Source organism: Bombus huntii, chromosome 3 (assembly GCF_024542735.1).
Source record: "Bombus huntii isolate Logan2020A chromosome 3, iyBomHunt1.1, whole genome shotgun sequence".
NCBI lineage: Eukaryota > Metazoa > Arthropoda > Insecta > Hymenoptera > Apidae > Bombus > Bombus huntii.
Window position 1 is genome coordinate 1,221,340 of NC_066240.1, and position 26,133 is coordinate 1,247,472.

At 35.1% G+C, this 26,133-nt stretch overlaps 4 protein-coding genes across 10 annotated transcripts; 3 read left to right on the top strand and 1 right to left on the bottom strand.

The window, feature by feature from the left end:
- The first annotated feature begins 7,353 nt into the window (after window positions 1-7,353).
- LOC126863950 (uncharacterized) lies at window positions 7,354-9,516 on the top strand. 3 transcript variants are annotated; one of them, XM_050614724.1, is made up of 4 exons: window positions 7,354-7,614; window positions 7,887-8,517; window positions 8,608-8,755; window positions 8,848-9,516. In XM_050614724.1, exons 2-4 carry the CDS (start codon window positions 8,373-8,375, stop codon window positions 9,314-9,316), a joined length of 762 nt encoding a protein of 253 aa, XP_050470681.1. In that variant the 5' UTR covers window positions 7,354-7,614; window positions 7,887-8,372; the 3' UTR covers window positions 9,317-9,516. The 3 variants fall into 3 exon arrangements, with proteins under 3 accessions (XP_050470681.1, XP_050470683.1, XP_050470682.1); XM_050614726.1 differs by having other exon boundaries at window positions 7,356-8,327; window positions 8,413-8,517; XM_050614725.1 differs by having other exon boundaries at window positions 7,362-7,457.
- Window positions 9,517-10,869: 1,353 nt separating this feature from the next.
- LOC126863948 (inactive selenide, water dikinase-like protein) lies at window positions 10,870-14,791 on the top strand. Its single transcript, XM_050614722.1, has 6 exons — window positions 10,870-11,514; window positions 12,212-12,316; window positions 12,493-12,754; window positions 12,829-13,019; window positions 13,089-13,333; window positions 13,577-14,791. The coding sequence occupies exons 1-6, from the start codon at window positions 11,229-11,231 to the stop codon at window positions 13,727-13,729; spliced, it is 1,242 nt and encodes a 413-aa protein (XP_050470679.1). The 5' UTR covers window positions 10,870-11,228; the 3' UTR covers window positions 13,730-14,791.
- A 189-nt stretch (window positions 14,792-14,980) lies between these two features.
- On the top strand, window positions 14,981-18,099 carry LOC126863951 (GTP:AMP phosphotransferase AK3, mitochondrial). 2 transcript variants are annotated; one of them, XM_050614727.1, is made up of 4 exons: window positions 14,981-15,373; window positions 16,407-16,526; window positions 16,870-17,042; window positions 17,248-18,099. In XM_050614727.1, exons 1-4 carry the CDS (start codon window positions 15,205-15,207, stop codon window positions 17,455-17,457), a joined length of 672 nt encoding a protein of 223 aa, XP_050470684.1. In that variant the 5' UTR covers window positions 14,981-15,204; the 3' UTR covers window positions 17,458-18,099. The 2 variants fall into 2 exon arrangements, with proteins under 2 accessions (XP_050470684.1, XP_050470685.1); XM_050614728.1 differs by lacking the exon at window positions 14,981-15,373 and adding an exon at window positions 15,452-15,579.
- A 1,721-nt stretch (window positions 18,100-19,820) lies between these two features.
- Window positions 19,821-23,687, bottom strand: LOC126863946 (cysteine protease ATG4D). Of its 4 annotated transcripts, XM_050614717.1 has the most exons (9): window positions 23,143-23,687; window positions 22,881-23,051; window positions 22,444-22,790; window positions 22,019-22,339; window positions 21,568-21,750; window positions 21,046-21,393; window positions 20,643-20,924; window positions 20,139-20,539; window positions 19,821-20,055 (listed from the first exon to the last, which is right to left on the bottom strand). In XM_050614717.1, exons 4-9 carry the CDS (start codon window positions 22,080-22,082, stop codon window positions 19,870-19,872), a joined length of 1,464 nt encoding a protein of 487 aa, XP_050470674.1. In that variant the 5' UTR covers window positions 22,083-22,339; window positions 22,444-22,790; window positions 22,881-23,051; window positions 23,143-23,687; the 3' UTR covers window positions 19,821-19,869. The 4 variants fall into 4 exon arrangements, with proteins under 4 accessions (XP_050470674.1, XP_050470673.1, XP_050470675.1 ...); XM_050614716.1 differs by having other exon boundaries at window positions 22,019-22,790; XM_050614718.1 differs by lacking the exons at window positions 22,444-22,790; window positions 22,881-23,051.
- Between the last annotated feature and the right edge of the window lie 2,446 nt (window positions 23,688-26,133).

Consider the following 26,133-nt stretch of genomic DNA (forward strand, 5'->3'; position numbering starts at 1 on the left):
CGTTAGATTCATTTAATTATCCAAATCAAGCATATGCACTTACTTATAATACTTATAGATCATAAATTATAACTATCTATAATAAGTATTAACTTATTGTAAATAAACAGCCATGTCACTGCGCCACGCCAGAAAAATTACTGAAAATTCTCAACGCGAGAATTGATTGTAATTTCAACAAATAAATAAAAAAAAAAAAAAAAAAAAAAAAATTCTTACCAAAGGCTTAAATAGGGTTAAGATTCAGTATTTCACCAATGCTATGGGGCTTGTAGGAACTACGATCAAAGGGGAGTGTTGAGAAATGTTAGGTTGGCATGATCGCCAGTTACTACAAGCTAAGTTGGTACGACTTCTAACGACGCTCTTTTATCTTAAAAGTCGACCACGTGTTAATTGACCGAGTGTATTCTGTGTGTTAAGACGTGTTGTACGAACCTAAAAATATATTAAAGAAAATCGAATCTGCGTGAATCGATTAATTAATAACCCCAAACCCATATCAAATAACATTCATTACTGACATCCGTTGTTAACGTAAGTGTTTTCGTATAGTCGGGATATTTTAATACTGGCATAGTTATTCTTTTAATGTATTGGAGTTAAGTTGTGTTTTGTCAGTCCAGTGGAATTGTATGTCTTTCTTAGTTAGTTCTGTTAACGGTTTGGCAATTTTAGAGAAGTTTCTAATAAATCTTCTATAGTATCCAGCTAGCCCAAGGAATGATTTTACATGTGTAGGATTTTTGGGTAGTTTGAAATTCTTTACTGCTTCTATCTTTTTAGGGTTAGGTTTTACTCCATCTGTTGTCGCTACATGTCCTAAACATTCTAATTCGGGTTTTAAGAACTCACATTTATCTGGTTGTATTCTTAGATCTACTTTCCTGAGTCTTTGGAATATAATGGCTAAGTTTTTATTATGTTCTTCTATCGATTGCCCGAATATAATGATATCATCGAGACAAACGAAACAATGATCGTTAATCAAATCTTAACTTCACTAAAAACTAATGAAGATATCGAAGCAGCCACAGAATACTTAGACATGAGCATAATAAACGCTATCCGCTCCTCCACACCTACTAAGACTACTATCAGCAAACGTCAATATTGATTGTAAATTTTAATGAATAAATAAAATCAAACCTCTCAACGTGGTATCCATCATTCTTTGAAAGGTAGCAGGTGCGTTCTTGAGCCCGAATGGCATTCTATTGTAGTGGAAGTGCCCTTGTGGTGTGCTAAATGCAGTATATTTCTTTGAATTCTCGTCCGTGGGTATTTAATGGAATCCTGAGGATAAGTCTAAAGCGGAGAAATATTTTGCGTTTCCTAGTTCTGAGAGTATATTGTCAATATCAGGTAGTGGATATGCGTCTTGGTCTGTTAGTTCGTTTAACTTTCTAAAATCAATGACTATTGACCACTTTTGTTTCCCTGATGCGTCGATTTTCTTTGGAACGACCCAGACAGGAGAGTTATAGGGAAAGCCAGAGAGGGTTCTATAATCTTTTTGTTTAACATTTCAGTCATCTGTTTAATTATTTCGGTTTTATGATGTTCGGGAGGACGGTAGGATTTTACGTTGATGATCTTATTTTCTTTTAACGTAATGGAATGCTTGGCAAGGCATGTGCATGGTAATGTCTAAATTAAATACGTCCATGTAATAGAGAAGAATCTTTTCCATAGGTTCTCTAAGAGGTTTTTCTATGTGCGATAGTCGAATCAAAGATTTGAATTTTTCGATTTGATCTATAGTGTTTATATTTTCAATAATGTTAGAAATTTGAACTGAGGACTTACCACCATTGATAAAGCATACTGGCGTTGGCTTTCCTTCGACGTATACAATTTTTTGAACGGTTTCTCCTGGTGCGAGGGTTGGTTCTCGCTGCAGCTGAAGGGTGTTATTATCTAACTTTAATGTTTTATTGGAGAGTTCGAATCGATACTGATTTAAACCGGGTAAACCTAATATGTCGTCTTCTATAATAGGAAAATTATCATCGATTAAGGAAAATTCTACCTCTTTGTTGAATGAATTTAGTTTAATTTTGGAATTGGATTCGTATTTGAAATGTCCCATGGAGAATTTCTTTGTGTCTGGTATTATTGTTCTTCCTGGGTAGCATCCTCGTTTAAGTAAGTTGATTCCTGCTCCCGAGTTGACGAGAAATCGCAATCCTAGTCGTCCTGGTAATTGTAGTCGTATTGTGGGTAATCTTCCTGAGGTAGCATTGTTAATTCTGATTGTTCTTGAATAAGGTTTATTCCTGGAGGGGCTTTTGTTTGAGGCGGTATTCGAAAATGTTGGCATTGATTGGCAAGATGTCCCAATCGATTGCATTTGACACATTTCATTTGTGTCCTTTCGTTTAATGGTCGGTTCTCAAGCTTTGTAAAATTATTCATTCTTGGTTGAATGTTTTGTGTGGGTGGAGTTTTGTTATTCATGTTACTTGTAATCGTGAAGCGGTTATCTACTGGACGAGACGTCTGATTACGATAAGATGGTGGAGCGGTTGTTTATCGTGTCATCCGTCTGCGAGCGTTGTCTTCGCGAAAGTATCTTTCCACGTCCATTGCTTTTTTTCTGCGTCGATGATGTTTGGGAGGGAATTAGCCAACAGCACTTGCCCGATTTCTGAACGAAGGCCTCTTACATAGTCAGTCACAGAGTCCATGTATAGTCGATCGTTCATCGCTCGTCGAGTTCGTCCTTATATTCATTGGTAATGCTGTATTGAAGTTCGTTAAAAGCACGTCGAAATCTAATGTTATAATTTTGCACGCTTTCGGTTAATCCTTGCCTTATTTCTTTTAATTGATCTCGGTGTTCTCTTACTGATGCTTGAGTAGCTACGTTACGTCTTAATACTTCGTACAGAGTTTCGAATTCGTTAATGTGGATATTGCGGATTGCCATTGCGGCTTTTCCTACAATTCTCTCTATTTTTATTATTTTTAATAATAACGTTTGTTCGCTGCACATCATTCTCATTTCTTTTGTTTCACGAATAAAATCTTCTACATCTACATCATCTTCTTCATTTAGTATCGGAATATATTTTAATGCAATTTCAGCTTTTAGATTTCTAGAGTTTGCAGCTGTTGGATTGGATGGTTGGACGTATGTTGGTGGTCTTTGTGGCATAGGTGGAGGTGGATTAGTATCGTGTTTTAATACTGATATATTATCGTCATCGTCAGTCATCATGGAACCAAATTCAGTTGATTCTACGTATATTTGTGATAGTTTAACAAGAGAGGGGTTTCTACCTAATATTTCTATTTCGTTAGCGCGTTTTCTATTTTCTTCGTGCATTCTAATCTTAATGCATTCTTTATTTCGTTAAATTGTTGTCGAAATTCTTCGTTCTGTCTCTGTACTAAGTCTAAAATTGCTCTGGTAAAGGAATCGAGTGATCCCGTGTTATTTTGGGTTTCACTCGTAGAGGATAAACTTGTCTCGACTTTTGAGTCTTTCTTGCTGTTCATTGTTTCTTCACTAGAGTTGCTAGAGAAACTAACTTTTCGCGTTCTATATTGTTTAAAAGAATCCAGACTTTTCTCACCTTGATACGTAAATTCGTAGAATGAGGTTCCTTTGCGGTGTTTTCCTCTGTGGCACGTTCAAAGGTGTTGTTTGAATGTCAAACTCGTTCTGTTGATTTGTCCTATACTGACAGTAGTCCCGCTGATTTGATCCACTGTGGTATTATTATTGGTAACAGAGTTCACAACACAAGTGGTCCGAATCCTTCTATCTTCAATGACGTCCGTAGACCGAAATCGTAATTTCGTTTACACTGAAGCAAATGGATCCTGGTAGGATCGCAAAAATGTTACGTAAAAATAATGAGAAAATAATAATAAAAAAAATGTTGGGTTTTTGAACCAGAGTTCGAGATACCTTTATTCTATAATAAGATCACAAGTGTGCGAGTAGACCGTTACCGAAAGACTGAAACCTCGATCAAGACCCAGCATTTCTATATGTTCATTTATCTTATGCCTACGTGCCGAATTCATATTCCTTTGTTTCGGGAGTCGGTGTCGTGAGCAAGGTGGTTCAAATTTCCTAAGTCGGTTGGAGATGTTTGTTGACGTTACACGAGCGTGGTCTTGGACGGCGCCGACTATCGATGTCACGTCCCGCGACCCGCGCGTCCCGTGGCGCGAAAGCAGAATCGATGGATTCCTTCACATCGAGACGGTTGAAACGTCAATTTGAAAGTATTTGAGCAGTATTTCAGGTGAAAGGCAGTTAAAGTCGTTAAAAACTATATCTTGCTAAAATCCATGTTTTTATATTTGTCTAATTATGTTTCTGTAGCGATGTTGGGACAATTTAAATTGTAAACAAAGTCGGCAGTTGAACCAACGTTGGGGATCTTCCCAAACATTTTCAAAAGGAAGACCTAGATGTTTTTTCATCTCCAACAGATATAAATAAGTGTAGCGACACAGAAAAGTAGTAATAATAATTAACGAATAATAATAATTACAGTTCGTCTATCGAATTATTATCATTTTGTTTATCGGAGACCGAGTAAGATCTGAATAAACCACTACATATTTTAAACTTGTTCACGAGCAACTTTAATCCTCTCCCGTGCCAGTATTCCTGCACATAGCAGGTTAGCCGAAAGTGGAGCTTATTACCAGTTGAATTTAACGTCAGTTAACGCTATCTTCTCGTTCGGCAACCAAATAGAACGTAACAGTCGAGACTCATTGCGCTGATTTGCCTCTCCAATCAGCTTACCTTGTCGTACATCGAGTCTGAGACACGATTCGGTTATTAGTTGACCGCTGCGATTCCTCCGACCTCTGGTCGTATTTCGTGGATCCTATCTGCCATTTCGGTCAGGACGTTTGCGTCCGTTTCGGCCAGGACCCGTTGCGTATTTGCCGGAAGACGATTTTTCCAGAGCGTCATACAAAATCGTTCGAAACTGATGAAGTGACCAACTTCTTTAAGTCCCTGTAGAACTTGGACGGCGTCTTATCCCCCATTTCTTCGATCTCGAGCAACTCCCGCACTCTCGTACTTTCTGAATCGGCTGGTCTTCTAATGAGTTCGCTCTTGAGCCGCTCGTATCGTCCCGTCACCGGTGAGCACTATATACTCGACTTGTTCTATCGTTCCCCGAGGATCGCAACAATGGCGTTAAATTTTGTTTTGTCACTTGTGATGCGCACGGCCTCGAACTGCGCTTCCAACATGACACAGCGCTATTCTTTGAGGCCATAGTGGCGGTACGCGGAATGGTTGACCAACTGTGTCTACATTGTCCGTGGCGTTCGTTGCGTGCGCTTCCTCGTTGGTATTTGCCATTTCGAACACAGAAATCTACAGAAACGATGTTTATGTGGCACGAACATGTTCATCACTTTCGTTTCAAATAACGTCATGGTCACCAACTTGAAGTGGTAGGATGTGTAGGGTGCCAAAGAAATACTCGGCGTTTTATTTAACAGTGTGTTTATTAACTCGACTAGCGGCTTCTTTACAACTTTCGGCTCGCGACTCGTGCGGACGACTATTTATTCACGACTCCTCTCTTACGACTCTCGCTTACGACTCCCCAATCACGACTGATCTCTTAATCCCTTTCTTTTCTTTTTGTCATCTTTCCATATCCCCACTACGCACGTGTTCGTTAGGCGTCCGCGATCGTGGTCACGCACGCCTTCTTCCGAATATTTGGCGGAAGGACCGTGGGGATATCGTTGGCCCATTAGACCTGTCGACACTTACGTTTTATCGCGACCTTGTTTATGTTTCGTCGGTCTCATATACAGTCTTCCAACGATGGCATACTATGTGCCGTCGAAACCGTTGGAAAGAGAATTTTTCTTTGCGGTCTAGTGCCGCTACATAATAAAAAATAATAATAGAGATCTATACCGACGTAAAATTTTCAAAAAAGATTTTTATAGCCTGGCATATCTTGTTGTGAACGAAGTTTTCACAGATGCTGTTTATTTAAATTCGTAAAGTATAATAGAAAGATAAGGAGATCAGCGACCAATGGATATAAATATAAACAGATCGCCACATTTTGGTGAACAAAGCGACCAACGTGTCGACTATGGCTACACTTATAACTTATTTACTAAATGTCCAGCTGGACAAATTGTAAAGTACAAATTAAATAAATAAATAAAAAAAACTTGTGACTTGGATTATGTCACAAATATATAATGGGCCGGATTCAATGATCTAGTAACGACAACTGTTTGCGAATATCTCGTGGAATTAGGGGACTGCGACGGTTATACGTATAGTGATTCTGAACATACAAAAGTGTTCAGAATCGTGATTTTCACAGCATATTAAAAAATCATCAAAATCTGGCAAAAAATAAAGACAAACTTTTAAATAATTATAATAAATCTTATTCAGTAATGAAAGTAGGATGAATGAAAATTGTGGTTAACAAATTAGTCATAACATCAAATCTTGTCTGTAGTTAATTTGTTCTTCTGTTTTTACCACTGTTTTAATAGCATGCGTAATAAACGAATAAGCATACAAAACAGATACATCACATCAGAAATACTATTTGCAGCAGTTAACTACTGAAATTATTAAGGTAAAATTTAACTTTTGTTATAACAAAAAAATTATCGCGAGGAACATAAATTTAATGTTAAATCTAAAAAGCTACTGTGTATAGACAATATATTACAATTATTGCATCATTTCATTGATCCATTATCGTTTGAAAGAAAAAGTTTTTCTTTCTCTTCTAAAAATATATAATAAACAATTAATTTCTCTTTCTGAGTTAATTATTGCGCGATTTTGTTATTCTCATACTTATCTATATCGAATTACGGAAAATACAATTTTTCCGTAGAACTGTACAATGAAATAGACTTTTGTAGTATGGGTCCGCAGGGAATATTGGTGGAATTAATAACCTCGTTTTGGTAGAATTAAATAGGTTTTTGGATATGCTAGCAGAGAAGAAATTTTCTTTCTGATACTGGAATCAAACAAACGACATTCCGAACTTTAAAGGTTCTTGTATATGCTAGCGTAGAATATCTGCAGTACTTGACTGCTGGCGGCAGCACTAGTCTGGGAGATCCGAAATCATAAGTATGAGCTCTCCTATTTTCTTTCTGATACTAATAGTAGGTAACATTCTGTATACATCTCTTAAATTGAAAGGGGGTTTGAAATATAATATATTTTTCATATATACGTAGTATCTCTTCTTTAGTTTCTATGTGGCAGATACTTTTATCAATTAAGTCAGATCAAGTATATATGTACTTATGTATATACATAATTTCTATACTATACCATTCGTCGAAGCAAATTGCAGAGGGCGTAAAAAACACTGATTTTTTCATAATTGGTATCTCAGGACATAAGATACGCCGATATCCCATATAACGTCAAATCTATCCTATATTTACATACATAAACGATGGTAATACGTATGTATATTCTGTACCTTGTGCATAACTAAATGAATTATATAACTGAATGAATTATTTCGCTTGATTAATTCGAAAGATTTTATCTGCCGATTCATTATCGATAACGACACCGACATGGACGTCTCTTGTTGTCTGTGCTATCGGATGGTTAGTTTTATCGCATAAGGGTAATACAGATTACAAATACCTGAATAACTAAAAGTGTATCTCTATTTTCCGATCCAAACACACTAGAAATATCCCTGCATGAATGTAGCTCGTTATAATTGATCATTAATAATTTTATTTTCTCATCTCAAGTAACGTGTTAATTGATTCTTTGATATAATGTATTAAATAACAGTTTACATTAATTACAATACGATAGAAACCACACCAATAATTTTAGTAGGCAATTTACACTACTATTGTATACCTAGGGTCCAACAATATCGTCTTCACTCCTGGAAACGACAGACGTGAGGCGACATGACGTTTTGTCGGTGACGCGACAACTTTCTGATATCGAACCATATCCACCGATCAAGTACATATTGTTTTACGCATTGCGCTATGATATTCCAACTATTGTTCGACGTTCAGCAATTCAGAAAATCAATCTAAAAGTAGAAAAAGTGACTAGTGAAAGTGACAGAAGTTGTGAAAGCGTCGCAGACATCGCGTGTTCGCGAACTCCGTATGACACCAGATATTGTGATACGGACTGCACACCGATAAATGCAAATCTTATGAATTCAAAGTCGCGTGGTTACTATTCGTGTAGAAATTAAGAAGACAACCGGTTGTTACTTTAAGAAATAATTTTCTGTCAATGCTGAACGTACTTTAATTTGAATAAATGATCTATTCTTTTTAAGAAGGTATTAATTCACAATAGAGTGACATATTTATTTATTATTTAAAAAATGGATGAAACAAGGAATTACATAAACTTAGTATTAACAGTTAAAAAATATCCAGCGTTATATGATCTCAGTTGTAATGACTACCATAATAGGGTTGTACGAAATAAAATGTGGAGAGCTGTAGCGCAAGAAGTAAACGCTTCTGGTAAGAATTATTCCAAACTTAAATATGTCTTTCAGGTTTCCTATAAAAGTTCAACCGTATTTTTCATATCCCTGCAAATCTTTCCCGTAGCTGCAGAATGTAAGGAGAAATGGAAGAATCTTCGCGCGAGCTTCAGTAGACATTTAAGAAATCAAAATACGGCAAATTCGAAAGCAAAAAAACCATATTACATGGCCGATTATATGGATTTTTTACTTCCTTACAGCAAACTTCGCAGGTAACTGACCTATATTGACATGCAATAGAAAATCGATAACATATCACGTGATTCATCGAGCTATTTTTTCTGTTTTTCTTTTCTGTTTTCAGGCCAGATGACAGTTTGAACGAGGAAGGACCAATAGCGCAGGAGAACTGGAACGAAGAGGAGACCGCTTCTGATACGTCCTCTAATTACGAGAAATTAAACAAATCTAACCAAACGATGCCAGAACCAGAAAGAGATGGAGACTCGAAGAACGAAGAGTACACGTTCGTGAGGAGTAAAACGATGAGGCTTACAGACGACCGATTATCACATAGGTGCTTGGATAATTGTATCCTAGCCAAAAAACGAGATGTCGACGAATCGATTAATGATGCAGACTTACTGTTCTTTAAAAGCTTACTTCCAGACGTACGGCAGATGACGAGACAAGAGAAAAGAAGTTTTAAAATATCGGTATTGAATTTGATCGATAAAATACTAAACGAAAAGGAATCGGCAATGTCGATCGAAAACGATATCCCTTGCGCTATAGTAAAAAATCAACAGGATGAAAGGGTCGATCAGTTTTAAATTAAAAGACTTTATTAGAGTTTGTAATGACATGTATAAATGTACAACAATATAGACTGCCTAAATTACGTTTAATAAAATAAAATATATAAGACTTGGAAAGGGTGTTAACACAATTTGTGAAGAGAAATCTGTATTCTAAAATAATTTATAATTTATTGATATATTATTATCGATAAAACCGTAATAATAATAAATAATTAACAAAACCGTATACTTTACCACAAAAATAAATAACAAAATCCCACAAATACTTGTAATAATAAGAGACAGTTAGAAACAAGATACGGTCGAACGTATACAATTTTACGACTGCACCGGACTGGATAACAGAAATGGCTCGTTTCCGTTATTCCCACACCGATAACAACTTATTCTCCTTGCTTCGTAAATTCGCAAAAGATACAGAATATGTAGAAATGAGCGGAAAGATATGCACGGCTAAAACATGTCTTGACAGAACTGAGAATCACTGAAGAATGTGGATTGGTCAATCGAAACAACGCGGTATCTTCGAGCCAACGGAAAAAACTAATGAAAATTGAGTATGCGTTGCGCCAAAAGATTTGGCTGTTTCCGGTGAACTATCCGAAAACAACTGAATTCTGCATTCTACAGAAACATTCTTAAATGTATTGTATATACGATGCATGTGCGAATGCGAACATGGTCCTTTTCAGACAAATTGTCGTTACAAATTATACTTTGCATTAGTAAGAGATCCTAAGAAATAATCGCGTAGCTTAAAAACGTGGATCAATGCGAGAAAACAAAATAAAAATCTTCTTTCAATAACAAATTACCACATTTTTGATGATCTTTTTCATTTTTCTGAACATAGGAAAATTTGCCTAAAATTCTTAGTTATAACAGGTTATAATAAAAACTAATTGATGTGTATTAATTTTTAAAATAATATAAAGATAAATATAAATAACGACTTTAGAAATTCTGAAATAGTTCTACGTTTTCATATTACTCCAACTGAATATGAAAGAATTTTAAATCAGATTGTACTTTCATTGGCGTATATCAGAATTTTTACTATTGAATGTTTTTGCCAAAAAAGTGTAGGATATTTCAACCAATCGATTCAGGATCAGTTATAATGGAATATAAATATGTATACTAATTTGAATAGAAAAATGTGTTATTATCAATCGGCAAATAAGCAGAATATACATCTTAGTAGCAATCAAATTTGAATATCTTTTTACGAGAAACATTTGCCGATCACCGTTTATAAAACTGCGCATCTATTCAAACAACCAAATCTTCTCCCAATTATTCAATAATTATGATGTAACATACATAAAATATAATTAGTTTGTCGGTGCTTGAACTTATCAAGAGCAAAGTATATACACGTCACAAAGGCACACTTGTCGCGTCAATTCGTGACACAACAAAATTCAGCTCCGCGTACGACTGATACGGGCGAATCGTTGTTATACGGACGTACCTGGAGGCTGAGCGAGAAACGCGCATGCGTCAATTCGAAAAGGCCTATCAGAATAAAGCAATATCACGGTAAGGACATTGGGGGGGCTCTTAGTAGCCTTGCGCGTTCTTCCGATTCTGTAAAAGCTGGAGGCGCGTCCATTTTGTTAGCACGTACGATCCCGGTTAGTCGACGCCGGTGCAAAGTATAATTCTCGTTTGCAACGAGTTCGTGTTACTCGAGTAGAGTAAGGGCTACGAAGCCAGTGGCTGTCTGTCGGCGGCGTTCGTGGATTTGTAGCTGCGTATCGTAAGTACAGAGAGCGCAGCTGGCAAGCGTGAGAACCTACTTGTAGATACATAGCGCAACAAGAATCAGAACGGAGGAGAAGCCGCTGGAAAGAGAATCGTTGTGCCAGGGCCGCGAAACGCGTCGCGTACCCGGTTCGTCGTTAGTTTTAGTTTTAGCAAGATGGCGGAACTACAGGGAACCCCGGTTGCTCAAGACGCCCTGTCCGTAGCCCAGCTAGAGCTCGGTGGAAATCCAAACGCCTTAGCTTTGCGTAGGCCGTTTGACCCTGTGGCACATGATCTCGACGCGACCTTCCACCTTACGCGGTTCGCCGACCTAAAAGGATGAGGGTGTAAAGTCCCTCAGGAGGTTCTTGGGAAACTCCTCGAGGGACTACAGGCCGACGATGGTAGCGCACAAGATCATGAACATGCCCATTTTATGCACATGGCCATTCCACGCATCGGTAAGTAGCTTGATTTTATTGCGCGCGTGTACAAGAGGATATTACGCATGTCGACATGTTTGATTTTATGTAGACATTTTATAATAATTTTATTTTTTCCTAACTTTTATTGGTTATGTTCATACAAATATTTGTTCGAACGTTTCTACGATTAAATTGCTCTTTCCAATTTTTATATTTTTTTGGCAATTGTTTTTATTAAAGAGAAGATGTAGAAATTACAATTTGTTAATTAAAGAAATTTTTCCCGGCGAAAATTTTCCATACCTGATGGTGCTGTATGTTAATATTTAAATACCATATTTTATTCATGTAATATAGTAACTAGAGATTTGTTATCCGTTGTGGGAATTTTAGCTGTAAATAAGAAATTTATTGGAAATACCTAGGGCGCAAATATCGCAATAGGCATCCCTATCGTGTTAGCAGCCATGTTATCGTCTCCCGCCCGATTTCTCCCACGCCACCGGAAATACGAGTGTTCTCAACTTATACTTAAATAATATATACAAAATATATATATAATATCAGAATAACTAATATGCAAATAATATATATGTTTTTGGTAATGTTTTCTTATAATTTAATTAAAATACATCTATTAAAAAGATCATGTAAAAGAAACTTTGAAATATTATTTTTTTTCTTGTCTTTTTGAAAATAGATAAACATTAAACATTTATATTTTGCATTTCAGGCATTGGCATGGATTCCTCCGTAACTCCACTGAGGCATGGAGGGCTTAGTTTGGTACAAACTACAGACTTCTTCTACCCATTAGTTGATGATCCTTACATGATGGGTAAGATACACAACACTATGATATTTTAATTGTCATACAATTTTAATAGTTACATTTTCTATATTATATTCATTGAATCTATCAATTATAGTAATAAAATACACAGTTTCTTTATTACGGATAAAATTTGTTTTATGGCATGCTGTTTAACCACTTGTATTGGAGTATTTTTCCAGGTAAAATTGCATGTGCAAATGTTATCAGTGATCTGTATGCCATGGGTGTTACTGAATGTGACAATATGCTAATGTTGTTGGGAGTCAGTACAAAAATGACTGAGAAGGAAAGGGACGTTGTTGTACCCTTGATCATGAGAGGATTCAAAGATTCTGCTCTGGAAGCTGGTACAACAGTAACAGGAGGACAAACAGTTGTTAATCCTTGGTGTACAATAGGTGGTGTTGCTTCTACTGTTTGTCAACCAAACGAATACATTGTGTATGTACCAATGAATGAATGAATGACATATGAATGTACCATTCCTTCCTTAATGATGATTGTTTATATCACAGACCAGACAATGCCGTTGTGGGTGATGTTCTTGTTTTGACAAAGCCACTTGGAACTCAAGTCGCTGTTAATGCTCACCAATGGTTAGATCAACCAGATCGCTGGAACAGAATTAAACTTGTGGTCAGTGAAGATGATGTAAGGAAAGCTTATCAGAGAGCAATGGATAGTATGGCCAGGCTTAACAGAATAGGTATGTGTTAAATTGTAGTTTGATATTTTTATTAATACAACAACAGTAATTGATCTTTTTATTTTCCAGCGGCTAGATTAATGCATAAATACAATGCACACGGAGCAACAGATGTTACGGGTTTCGGCCTTTTGGGACACGCACAAAATTTGGCCAAACACCAAAAGAATGAAGTCTCTTTTGTTATTCATAATTTGCCCGTAATCGCAAAAATGGCAGCTGTAGCAAAAGCGTGCGGTAACATGTTTCAACTCCTTCAAGGTCACTCGGCGGAAACCAGCGGTGGATTACTTATTTGCCTACCTAGAGAACAGGTTTGAAATCTTTTGTTCTTTAAGTATTTTACTCAAATCCTGCTAATACAGTAGAGTATATTATTTGTCTTTAAATACTCTAAAGAACGGCAGGAAAAGAAATAGAGATTTCCATGCCGATTTGCTATTGTAGACATCTTGGTGCTGTCGACTCTCTTACAATTATTTTTTTTTTCGTTAATATGGAAGTTATTAACGAAATGTTTCTTATTGGTCAAATTCATATAATTTACATATTCTTAGGCTGCTGCATATTGTAAAGATATCGAAAAGCAGGAAGGATACCAAGCGTGGATTATTGGTATCGTAGAGAAAGGGAATCGCACAGCCAGAATAATCGACAAACCACGAGTAATAGAAGTGCCAGCTAAAGAAAAAGATGGGGAGCTTTGGTAAAGGATCACAGATGGCGAAACTTTTTTATTTACTTTCATGTATTTAGGAGAAACTACACGCAACACAGAAAACACGCATTTACATAAATCAACACTACTGTACCAGATTCAAAGCACTTATATGTGCACCATTATTATGGTGAAGTAATGAATTTTCAATATTTTTATTCAGTAAAAATTTGATTATATACAGTGATCGTCCCATTTTGTCCCACGGGTTAAAAGAATGAGATACAATAATACAAACTTATATTTACGTGTTATCTTTATTGAAGTTCAGTCTCAAGTTTTAACTTAGGAGTAACACGTTTCTTTTTTTCTCGTTTCTAATTTTTGTTGAAAGCTAAAAATATTTCATCATAAAACTGTGAAATGTTCATAATAGTCTTCCTGACAGTTATGAATCCTTATTGGAAAGAATTCAATACAAAAAACAAATTTGAGGAAGCAATGAAGTAACGAAAGAAGTGAAATTTGAGTATATATTTTTTTTAAGATTTAAGACTTAATATGTACTACATACGTACCCTGGTAGCAGTAGGCTCGGGGTAAGCTTCAATTGCATTTGATCAAACTTGCAATATGTTGAGTGACATTTGGGTGCTTAGTGTTAATAAAGGACGTTAAGGTACATATAAATGATGATAGCTCGTGATTATGGAGATTTATAAATATATTTTAAAAGGGTATACAATATTGCAAAAAAGAAAAAATGGTTTTAACGATATATTGTACATTACTTCGACTTACGGATTTAATAGAATTGAAAAAGGAAACATTGAAAACATAGTTATATAGATGCAACGTTGTAAACAAGGACATTATTAACCCGTAGTACACAATGACAGGCTTTTAAGGCCAACGAGATTCCCACAATTTGTAATTTTGACCTATTGTTATATAGAATATGTAAGTTGTCCAAACGAAAAGAAGGCCTTCTCTAGTTTTCTCGTTACATACGCTTTTGAAAATAATTATAAAAAGAAATAAGAAATCGAGCACAGGCCCTAATGTTGTATTACTTTTTCATATGAATAAAGTGCTACTTTGTCAATAAAAATAATGTATTATTATCATTAAATCTTTAAGAATCCTTATATATTAAAAATAAAAGAACCATTTAACGTCACAAGTTAATATGGCAAAGTACACAGCAAGATTGATATTCTAGTAGATTATGGATGTCATGTACTTACATGCGTCCTTCAGTACAGCCACCGATCAAAGCAGAAAAAACTAGATGTTTTCATTCATTGGTTAATCAGTTATCTAACAGTTCGACAACTGGTCGCCATCGTGGCTCACAGGTCACTGTTATAGAGTAACGAGTTATATTTTAAAGAATTATAGTTACCATAACATTCTCGCGTGAATCGTCGTCAGAAGTAATAGTATAGAGCAACTTGAAGTTCAAGTGTTCAACATAAAAAGTTGACCAATTTTTTTATTTTGGTGTTTCTTCAAAGTAACGATTTAATGGTAACGCTATCCACGTGGTGTTCCAAGGCTATGGCCTTCAGGGCCGTAATACTAGGTGCCCCTGCTTCTGGTAAAGGAACTATGTCAACTCGAATTGTCAAACATTTTAAGATGACTCACATATCGAGCGGTGATAAATTACGACTTCATATGAATAGTAACACCGGTACGTTTCAAACTATAAATTTTTTGTTGTATCGTTCAATTATACCAATAAAAATGATAAAATTTTTGCGTTTGTTTTCTAAAATAAATTTGTCAAGAACATTTTTAAATTTTAGATATATGTATATTCATGATATATATGTGTGTACATATATACTTTGAGATGTTTTTGAATTGTCTTTGAGATGTTTTATTTCATGAAACACGGTTAGAAAAGCGCTTATTTCTTCGATATTTCCTAAGCAAATTAAGATTGCTCTTGTTAAGTCTTGTTTAACGATTTCACGTAATAGCATCGTATTACGTTCATTGAGAACTAAATTTACGCGAGAATATTTAAATGAAAATCGTACTGTTTATTTATAAACACTCAAACATCTAGACTCGTGCTCAGAATTATATTGCAACATTATTTATTGCTAGATAATGTAAATCTCTGTTGATATTTTATTGTTTCAAATTCCACGCATAATTTAATAAGTTATTGATACAAATACAGGGAATTAATCTAGCGTAGATTCATACGTAGATTCATGTTATAGAATCTATCTGTATTAGTTTATTAGGTATTTTTTGTTACTTTTATGAATTAATCTCTAATCTCTAATCCTATAAAAAACTACTATACAGACTATTTTACACATTTAATTAAAAATCAGCAAAGTAAATTACCAAAATTTTGTATAGTTTGTAACAAATTGCTTAGAAGAATACGCATTCTGGAAATAGCTAATTACGGATGCGATTAGAGTATACTTTTATATATATATATATGCTTTTATATATGTATCCAGTATCATTCTGTCGGGTTATTTATTCAAACAGTGACAAAATACCAAACTCTTTGATATATATACGAATTTAAACAATATTCTCGGGATAAATATGATCTCTCATCGATACAATTATCGCCCGTCTCAAAGTCCGCCGTATGATTAATTAACAGAAAAATAACAATGCTTAGTATGAAACGATAAATATATGTAATCGTTACGTTAATAAATAATACGTATGTAATCATTTTAATTATATAGAATTGGGCAAAGCAGTTTCGAGTTACGTGTTATCCGGTAAATTCGTTCCTGACGATGTAATGATATCAATGATAAACAAAGAAATCGATTCGGTTGGTGACCAGAATTGGTTGCTAGACGGTGAGTAATTCAGCGGAAATTGAAATCTTAAAAACGTCACTTCAGCGTTGGCAATATTTAATACAATTAATAACTGATTATTAGAGTTGAGATATTTTATTGCCTTTTGCGACTAACGAATGAATTATTAAATTATTTAAATACCTTCGTTCAACAATGTATAGTTGCAGTTAGTTATTTAACTATCAATTAGATCAAATATTAAATTCATTGTTTAATTATTAAATTAATTACTTTTGCGATGATTACTTTTATCAGTTAATATCCAATCCTGACGTTGAACATACAATGTATTACGGTGGCGGGTAACTAAATTCGAAATAAGTACTTGGCATTGCTACAGGATTTCCAAGAACCTTAACGCAAGCGGAGAAACTGCAAAAAATACATCCAGTGAATCTAGTCCTCTACCTTGATGTTCCCATCAAGGTGATATTAGACCGCGTGAAAAACAGGTGGATTCATTTGCCTAGTGGAAGAGTATATAACATCGGGTTCAACAGTCCTAAAGTACCGGTAAGTTGGAACAGAAACTTCGATTTGTGTCCAAATGTATCATTAGTAACATGTCTAATGAAACTTAATAATTAGATTACCTTCCCTTCGATTTAGTAACCGATGAATTTTTTTTTTTACACGATTTTTTATATCTTTGAGACTTTCGATCGTCCTCAACTATATATTTCCTTCGAATGACTAATATTAATTTGGTTTTCAACAGGGTAAAGATGACGTGACCGGTGAACCCTTAAGTAAAAGGGACGATGATAAGATTGAAATTGTACAAGAAAGGCTGAAGAGATATTCAGATGCAACTGAGCCTATTTTAAAATTTTATGGTAATTTAGGACTATTGAATACTTTTCGAGGTAACACTACTGATGAGTTATGGCCACTTGTAAAACAATCCCTTACAAAATACTTATCATAGTCTTAATTTGCTAGAACATATTAGTATTTTAACAGAACAAATAACGAATTAGTGCAAATCGTTTAAATTAATAGTGAACATATGCTTCCATGTGTGCTGTAAGGTATTAATTTACATACGCACAAATATTAATGGATTGATTAATGAATACAAATTGTGGAAAAAATCTATGATATATTTTTCTGTAACTTACATATACTATATATATATATTTAACAATTGACGTAGATCATTTAAATATTTTGCATGATCATAGTACAAAATTTGTGAATTTTTACTTGTTTTATACATATTCAATTTGATCTTTATATTTATATATTTTCTTTACATCGACACGTTAAATTTGCTAAAAGTATTTACGACAACAATGTCAAATATTTTAATAAAAGTCACGAATGAAACAAGTAATTGTAAATATAATGGTTTATATTTAAGTCCACTTACCATGCTTTATAAATATCAATTGTAAAACATTATTGATATTGTAATATAAAGGAATCAAAGAAGCTAAAGACTTATTCTAAATTGGTAGAATTTATTGAGGCTCGTATGATGCAAGTGTATTAAGGTATGATATATATTATGTTTATATTGTAATTTTAAGATGTATTAACGAAACAGGAAATAAACTTTGAAACATGATTTTTATCATTTTTTCATATTTATTTTTAACTGTACCGATATAAGAATTTTAATAACTTTTAGTTGTGTACAGACCTTAATTAATATGAGTATAATATACCTTATATATCATGCTCACATTTTCTTTTCATTCGAATATTAACTCATTTTTTTCATGATAACAATAGCTTAATGTTATATATGCTGTTAACTCTTTGCACTCGAGGACTTTTTCGGTCGGGCGTAGCAGCTAGTAGGGATGATTTAGCGTATACGTGACGCGTGTCTTACAGCTAGCGTAAAATGATTTTATATACAAATTAACTTACAAAAACATTATATTCTAATGCTTTATCTATATTTACAACTTTGAAAATATGATTTTGTAATATTAATCTCCGTATCTCTTTTTTGTATGATAATTTATAAAGATTTCACTAAGGTGCATTCTTGAATGCAATTGATCTCATTTTTCAACAGTTCAAAATTAAGTTCATTTTCATTTGAGCTAATTTCACTTACGAAAACCATCTTTTTAGGGTTTTTAAACTATTATACTTTCGCCATGATCTTCGAATGCGAACTAACGTTGGAGACGTTATTAGAACTCTAGTTTCGGCGGGATATGAGATTAAATATTGTATCTCCATTTTAAAGTCTAACATTTTACATTTCCTAACAAAGAACGTAAAGAGCTAGGGAACCAATTTACGAACTAATATTGCACTCACATCAATTGGAGATGTCGAAATCTAGCATGAACAGGGTCTGTCGTCTTTCGCTCACCACTGGAGTTGCAGCACGGAACGCCGTGGCGACTGAGTCACCTCTCGAGTGCAAAGGGTTAATTACATGTTTCTCTTTCATAACATAAAACGTTATGTCAAACATAGTGATGCGCTTTGGGAACTTAGTATAAGTTCAATATAGTCGTCAAACGAAAATTAGAATACATATTAAATAAATAAATAACTTAAAGCTGTGTTATGAAAAAGAATTTAAATTAATTGAAGCTTAAATGTTATAACAGGTAGATATGGTTAAATATATGTATAATGTGCGCTGATGATTGCACACATACACACACATTTTTGACTTAAGCACACAACGAAATATACTCAAGTTGCTTTTGCAAAAAATCTAAGAGAAATCTAATATTGCTGTGTTACAAAATAAGCTATGTCAGGAACATTTCCGTAAGGAATTAAGAAATTTTTATAAAAAGTACTCTTTATAACAAAATTGTCAACTTACGATCTACGCAAGTTCTTGACGTGATAATTGCGTGAAAAAGAATAAATATCTTCTTGGTTATGACAATTCTAAGTCATATAGTAAATCAATATCCTAACAAATATTTAAAAGCAATAACTTTTGAGATCAATAAACAAGATAAAAAAAATTGTGCAACAACAAACCGATATACAAAAAGCCGCATTAAATTATGATCACAGAAATAAAGTATCAACGATAACGCTAATTTGAATCTATAAATGCATTATCGCGAATGGAAAATATTGATATATTAATTCACGTCAGTCATTTAACGAGCACGTTGAGATCTAAAGATCATCTTGCGGCATAAATTCATTTTAGAAATTAATACTCAACTCTCTAATATGCAACGTTGTCATCTGCTAAAGTCGTCAATTGATTTCTTCCTTGTACATATATGGACGAATGAAGAGAGAATTATGATTAATGACAAACATTATCATTCTTCTCAAAAAACTATCCATGAATGTTTTTTAAGTACATGATATTTCTTCTTTAATGTCTATGATAAATATCTCACTGTACTAGTTCAAATTCTTCGCACTCGTCAAGATCATCATCATACGTCCCACTACCTGTAAATGAGGCAGTAGTGGGAATTATGTTTTCTGCAATTTCAATTTTTTGTTGGAGATCTTTCCCACTCCCTTCGCAAAATAAAAACATCGGATAGTCGACTTTCTCATCTTCCGGCACCAAGTACTGTAATACCAAAAATATGTCATTGGATTTAAGAATTATCTAAAATATAGAACAATGATCTTCATGAAAATGACCATACATACAGAGGGAGCAATCTCCATAAAGTTTGTAAATTGCATTTTATTATGAAAATAAAATCCAACACAACAACTAGGATCCATTTTTGATATTAACATTTTTCTCGGTGAAGTACAATGAAAACTCGTCAAAGGAAAATTATCTTTTAATACATCAACAGTTTCTTGACAATAATGTGGATCTAGATTAATTAATTTATCTTCCTGGAAACCAATAAAATAAAGCGAATGGCGAGGTCGGCCACCGATAACTCCAATACAGGTATTTAGCGTAAGTAAATGTGTTAGGCAAGATGCATAAACAGGATTCAATTTGTCAGCACCAAGCCTTAAAGGTACAAAAAGTATAAGAGATTTCCACTTGCCATCCGGCATTTGGCATACATTTTCTACATCTTGCAGATAAACTGTAAAAAGATATTATAAATTAGGTGTCGGGAGTATACAGAAAAATTCCTATTAAATAATATTATTCAATTCGAATAAAAGGAATCTCAGCTGCTGTATCACCTGCACAATCTTGAGCAACATAAACAGCCAAGTTACTAAATACTGGATGTCGTTCTGCTGCTTGTTCTACTGCTTGGCTTAAAAGATGAGCTACAGAGGAAGGCCCATACCAATCTCCTGCACGTTTTCCCCACAGGGCACCCAAAGAAACAAGTGTATGTATGGAAAATGGAGATGTGCTGTCTGGTAGATCTCCAAACGATTTAATTATTAACCTGTGATTATGTTCATCCAATTTTTGTTGTTCTGTTTTTAGTGGTTGGTCTACCTGCCATCGCCATTCTATAGAGAAAATAAATTATTCTATAAAAAGATTATAATATATATAATATATGTATAATATGTATACTCAATAATTATTGTATTGCAATTTATAACTAAAATTTATGATGAAGATAAGTGCCTCTTCCAAGAAAATGGCAGACCAATGCCTGTGCCAACATCATTTGACCACTACGTAGCATACATCCCCAACCACAGTCAGTGGTAAATGTAGAACCATTCAATATAGGAAATTCCCTTCTATATGTTAACCAAAGACGCGAGGTGAAATCCTTCTTAAATTCCTCTATGCCATCTTCAAAACTAATAGCATCCATAGCTAAAGATATTTCACTTCCAGTGTCTAAAGTCTTTTCAGCTTCGGAAGCCTTTTCCAAAAATTCTTCTGGCTTTTTGCGATAAATTTTTCCAAGTAAGCATACTGGAGATTCTTTTGAGAAATTTGGTTTAACTACTTTGATGGTCCAGCCTTCAAAGAAATCAAATCTAAATGAGATTTGTTGCAATATGCACATGTGTTAGCATGTTTAATGTGGCACATAAAATTGAAGGATGGTGGCAGGAATCAATTTTTCTATAACATGTACATTCATGTTTTCTATATTGAATGTGTTAACTAACTATGAAATTGTTTCACACTAACCATATTTAACATTATTCCACATGGATAATAATTTTGTTTTGACTTTGCTATCAACTTCTGTACTAACATTGGAATCATCCATAGGTAGTTCATTGTTTGTAGTAGCTGCTAGTTGTATGTTTGGAACACGGTCAGTGGCAATAATCCCAGAGAACAGCCCTATTGTACTGTTAGTAAAACCTCCTAAGAATAAGCGACATTTAACAAATCAATGGTTCATATATTTCTAAAACTTTTTTTCTTTACGTTCAATTATACGAAAAAGTTTGCTTAGTGGATGAAAAAAGAATGAAGTAGGATCACTAAGAATCATGATCTAGATTTTACTAATAAAAAAGGTATGATTAATGAACAGAAATCTCCGTTGCTCACAACTATGAACAATCAAGGAAGAAATCAATTACTCGGAAATTTTTAAGCGTAATTGACTCGCATTAAATTCGACACTTACCTAACCTTTCCCTGGAGGATTGCACCTGTCCATTCATGCCCAACAAGTAAATTTTAGAAAGCATGTATTTCAAGACATTTAAGTACCGCACAGAAAGGTGATTACATTTTTGTATGAATACGATTATGGTTACGTGGACAGCGCACACAACTACAGTTTTATCGCATTGCGTACGATCTGGTTACTATTGTCACAGAAGAATTTAACACAATTATGCATCGGTTGATGCACACGCCGAGCTCAACACAAAGCTCATTACCAGCCTACTGTTAACTTAACGCTTCATTTCCTTCAAATGAAATACTAGGTCCGTAAGATACTCTACAAGAATAATTTGTTTTCTTAAAGATGGTGGTCAACTTGAGAATAAACGAAACAAGTGGCGTATCATAAAGCAAGCGATCAAAAATAGTATAAAGACACACTCGAGCCGTCGACAGGGAAGGACGCGTGTTTACAAAGAGCGTGGTGAAATTCAAAGCGCCCGTTGATAACTTCACCAGCGCCGTATTGTGGTAAAATTAAACATTATAAAAGTGCATGCAAGTGCATCGATAGAATGCAGGGACAAGCAAGGATTGCGCTGCTCAGATCTGATTTCGAAATAGTGGTATGTATCTTATCAAAGAATGCACACACTTGAGGATGCTTTAATTATTTGAGCAAATAATGTAAGAATATATGATCGATAATTCCTTTCTTTCCAATATACAAGAATTAAGTTGTATTTATCATATGTACTCTTCTTCTATCAATAACATTTCATTAATTGCTACAATGGTATTTTATGAGTTATAAAAAGATATCAAAACAATTATTTAAAAATAAGTTTATAACTTATTATCGTATATAGAATAGATACACTATATTACTGGTAATCATAACGGATCATGGTTTTCTGTTTATTCATTTTCATTTTACGGTACTGCAAATACCTATCGCCATTTCATTAATTCTCCTTTCGAGAGTCTAACAAACGTTGTACCGTGCTTACCCGGATTTTAAAAAATCCCACAGCAACAGCAGAATTTACCTATTAAACAGGCAACCATTTATTGAATAAAAACCGAGCAAGGTTCACTGTGATCTGTTCAACTCATTCAAATGATTAATTAACAGATTACCTCTTTCGTTTAAAATTTCCTTTATGTTACTATCATGGAGAGTTTGCGAGTTGGAAAGAAAGAGAACACAGAAAGGGAAAATCGTAATGTCACTATTACACGATGAACCTCGTCATTTCTCTCGTCTCGTTATTTCACACTTTTTTAATTCTAATTGATTAGCAGCCGAAATAGAAAGGGGGAAAAATGTTGAAACCACGACTGCCACCAGCAAAGTAGGATTAATGGAGAAATAACGGAGCGCAACCGGGGTACATTATCCCTTTTCATTGCAGTGTAATAATGCACTTTTGTCAGAAAGGACCGACAGAGAGGAATACAGAGAAAATCAGGTGGAAAAGAGAAGCGAGAGGAGCGAGGGTATGTGATGAACGGTGAGACGAGGAGTTTGGATGTTCCATGGTGGGAGCGCGAACGAGCAGGACAGAGGGTTTGAAGAAAGAGACGGGGGACGAAAATCGCGCGTATGACAGAGAGAGAGAGAGAGAGAGAGAGAGAGAGAAGGAGAGAGAGAGACACACACACACACAGGAGGAAACTGTCATGCGCGTCTTGTCACGGAATAACCAATGAGATACGCGTATCCCGGCTTACCTCATTGATTACCACGTTCGCGCTCGTTCTAAATTTTACATCGCACCCGTCGTCGTTGCAAAAATATGAATCGGTGCCTCATGCCGGTCATCGGTGCTCGTAGAACCAAGATTGATGGAAGGAAATGGAACGGTGTGTCTGTCAGGACAATAATTTCCCTCTCCCGACTAGTGTTACATTAACAATAGCCGGTAGCAGGTGTATTGAAAGTACCGTGGCAAATCTCTGCAAAGAAGTGGGGTGATGCAGGAAAGTTTGGAGAGGGGAGGGCCGGTACCACGGGATAATTCGAGGAATGGCGGAATGGGGCGAGAGTGCAGGGAAGGGGAGTGTTTCCCTAAAGCTGGCTCATCGTACCTAAGCATATGCATACATATATATATATATATATATATATATATATGAATACGTATACGTGTGTCAGATAATAAAAGCAGAGACAATATTGGAAAATCAACAAGGGGATACACGTAACGGGGATAATTATTTGTAGAATAAGTATAACTCGGTCTTGTGTTTAGACTTGTCTTGGGGAGTTGGGGTAGGGTGACAGAAGAGAGAAGTGATAGGTAGGAGAGAGTGGGTAGTGGGACGGAAATTAGGTCATGCAAGAATATTGGCGGACCGACGTAATCACGGTGTACGGCTTAAATAAGGACATTAACGGCGAGTTCTTAACGCTTCTCTCCCTTAAGATCCTTTTTGATCAGATTGTGGTTTGATTGACGGATGAAGAGTGTGGTGAAGGAGTCATATTCACTGGCAATCGATCCGCCATCTTGTAATGCGCCGATCGAATCGAGGATCGATGAAGCAAAGGTTATTCGAAATCGATACCCGAAATAGACAGGATTGGGGATGTAGAATTGAACGCTCACCAACGGAGATCGCTGTCGCAACAACGGCAACTCTCTTTGGGAACAGAGAGACTCATTAGTTGAGCTATATTTCTGTCCGAACGGCGAGCGTGTAAACATGCAACGGGCACGTAGGATGTGAGACGCGGAATAGTTTTGCGCGATATTAGCTTGACGGAATCGATAAATCGACTCCACTTCCGATTTTGGTAACGAGTCGATACTGTGTCGCTAATTGAAAGTCTCTGCCGTTCGATAGGTGGATCTCCATCGAACTGCTAATTCAGGAGTTGCAATAGTAAATGACGAAAGTGCCAAACGGAAGTGGAGATTTTTCTGGTAAACAGAGAATGTATATTTGTTGATTTTGGCGTTTATGTTGTTCAACACTTAAACGTAGAACAAATGGCAAATCGGGAGTTTCTGTCACTTTCATTTTTTTCAATCACACTAAAGTTGGAGCTTAAATTTTACTTTTGTTTCAACTTTTTACTCTTATTTAGTTTAGAAGATAAAATAAATTATTCTAATACTCACAATATTTAATATCGTATTCATCACACAATATATATTTTTCCACCAAAAAGATTGTTTTTTATCTTCTTAGGAGACTCGAGAACAATAACATTGTTTATGTTTCATATTGGACGCAAACATCGAACCAGTTGAAGAACACGTTGCTTCGAAATGCCGCTCGAAACTCTGACTGATAGGATTAATCTGGAGTTTCATTATTCTAGGTAAAATAGTGAAATGGCTGGCTAGCGAATGGCCGCGTGGAATAAGGGGAAAGGCAACCGGAAAGAAAATAAATCGTTCGCGAAATACATGACCCCTGCGATTACGTGGAATGGGGGCCACCAATGTGTACGAATTAGTGCACGCTAAGTTAAAACAAACTGGTGAAATTCGTCGAGTCAGGGGAACGATTGATTAATAACCTGGCGCAGCTGTTCATGGGTATTCGCTCGGTGAAAAACCGCTCTCGCGTAAAGAGACCGTGAAAGATTGGCAAAGTTTGCGGAAACGAGGCGGCCGAAACGAAACTTCGGCTATGCGAGTTCGTTCTGCAAGGATGAAAATCTAATATCGATTGGAGAGACTAGATGTAGATGCTTACCCATATGAAGAAAGTGTTATCAGATTACTTCATAAAAATGGGCAAAATATTTGTGATCAGTAGATAGTAGAGTATTAGAAGGTTATCATCATTAATTAATTAATTAATGGAAATAATCATTATTACTCCCATGGTTAATTTTTATTGTCTATGAAACGGTTAAGGTAGAGGAAAATGCGGGTAAATGGAATATATTTAATTCGATATATTCTCATAAATATGAAAGATATTAAAGTATAAATGTTAAACGTGTTAAAACATCTAAGATGTTATAACTGACTAAATAATCGTATCTTACTTTATGATATTAAGATTTTATCCATTTTGATAGAGTAATCTGATAATTATTAGTAACGTTCCATAGCAACGTTATCAGTAATGTTCCAATAAAATGTTAGTAATGTTCTATTAGCAACTACG

What these genes read in the sequence shown, in the direction of transcription:
- LOC126863950 (XM_050614724.1), top strand. Translation starts at nt 8,373, where the DNA reads ATGGATGAAACAAGGAATTACATAAACTTAGTATTAACAGTTAAAAAA. An exon ending in GCAAGAAGTAAACGCTTCTG is followed by an intron (nt 8,518 to 8,607) that starts GTAAGAATTATT and finishes TCTTTCCCGTAG; the next exon opens with CTGCAGAATGTAAGGAGAAA. An exon ending in CCTTACAGCAAACTTCGCAG is followed by an intron (nt 8,756 to 8,847) that starts GTAACTGACCTA and finishes TTCTGTTTTCAG; the next exon opens with GCCAGATGACAGTTTGAACG.
- LOC126863951 (XM_050614727.1), top strand. Translation starts at nt 15,205, where the DNA reads ATGGTAACGCTATCCACGTGGTGTTCCAAGGCTATGGCCTTCAGGGCC. An exon ending in TCATATGAATAGTAACACCG is followed by an intron (nt 15,374 to 16,406) that starts GTACGTTTCAAA and finishes TTAATTATATAG; the next exon opens with AATTGGGCAAAGCAGTTTCG. An exon ending in CCAGAATTGGTTGCTAGACG is followed by an intron (nt 16,527 to 16,869) that starts GTGAGTAATTCA and finishes GCATTGCTACAG; the next exon opens with GATTTCCAAGAACCTTAACG.
- LOC126863946 (XM_050614718.1), bottom strand. Translation starts at nt 22,082, where the DNA reads ATGCTTTCTAAAATTTACTTGTTGGGCATGAATGGACAGGTGCAATCC. An exon ending in ATCCTCCAGGGAAAGGTTAG is followed by an intron (nt 21,751 to 22,018) that starts GTAAGTGTCGAA and finishes GCTTATTCTTAG; the next exon opens with GAGGTTTTACTAACAGTACA. An exon ending in TGTTGCTCAAGATTGTGCAG is followed by an intron (nt 20,540 to 20,642) that starts GTGATACAGCAG and finishes ATCTTTTTACAG; the next exon opens with TTTATCTGCAAGATGTAGAA.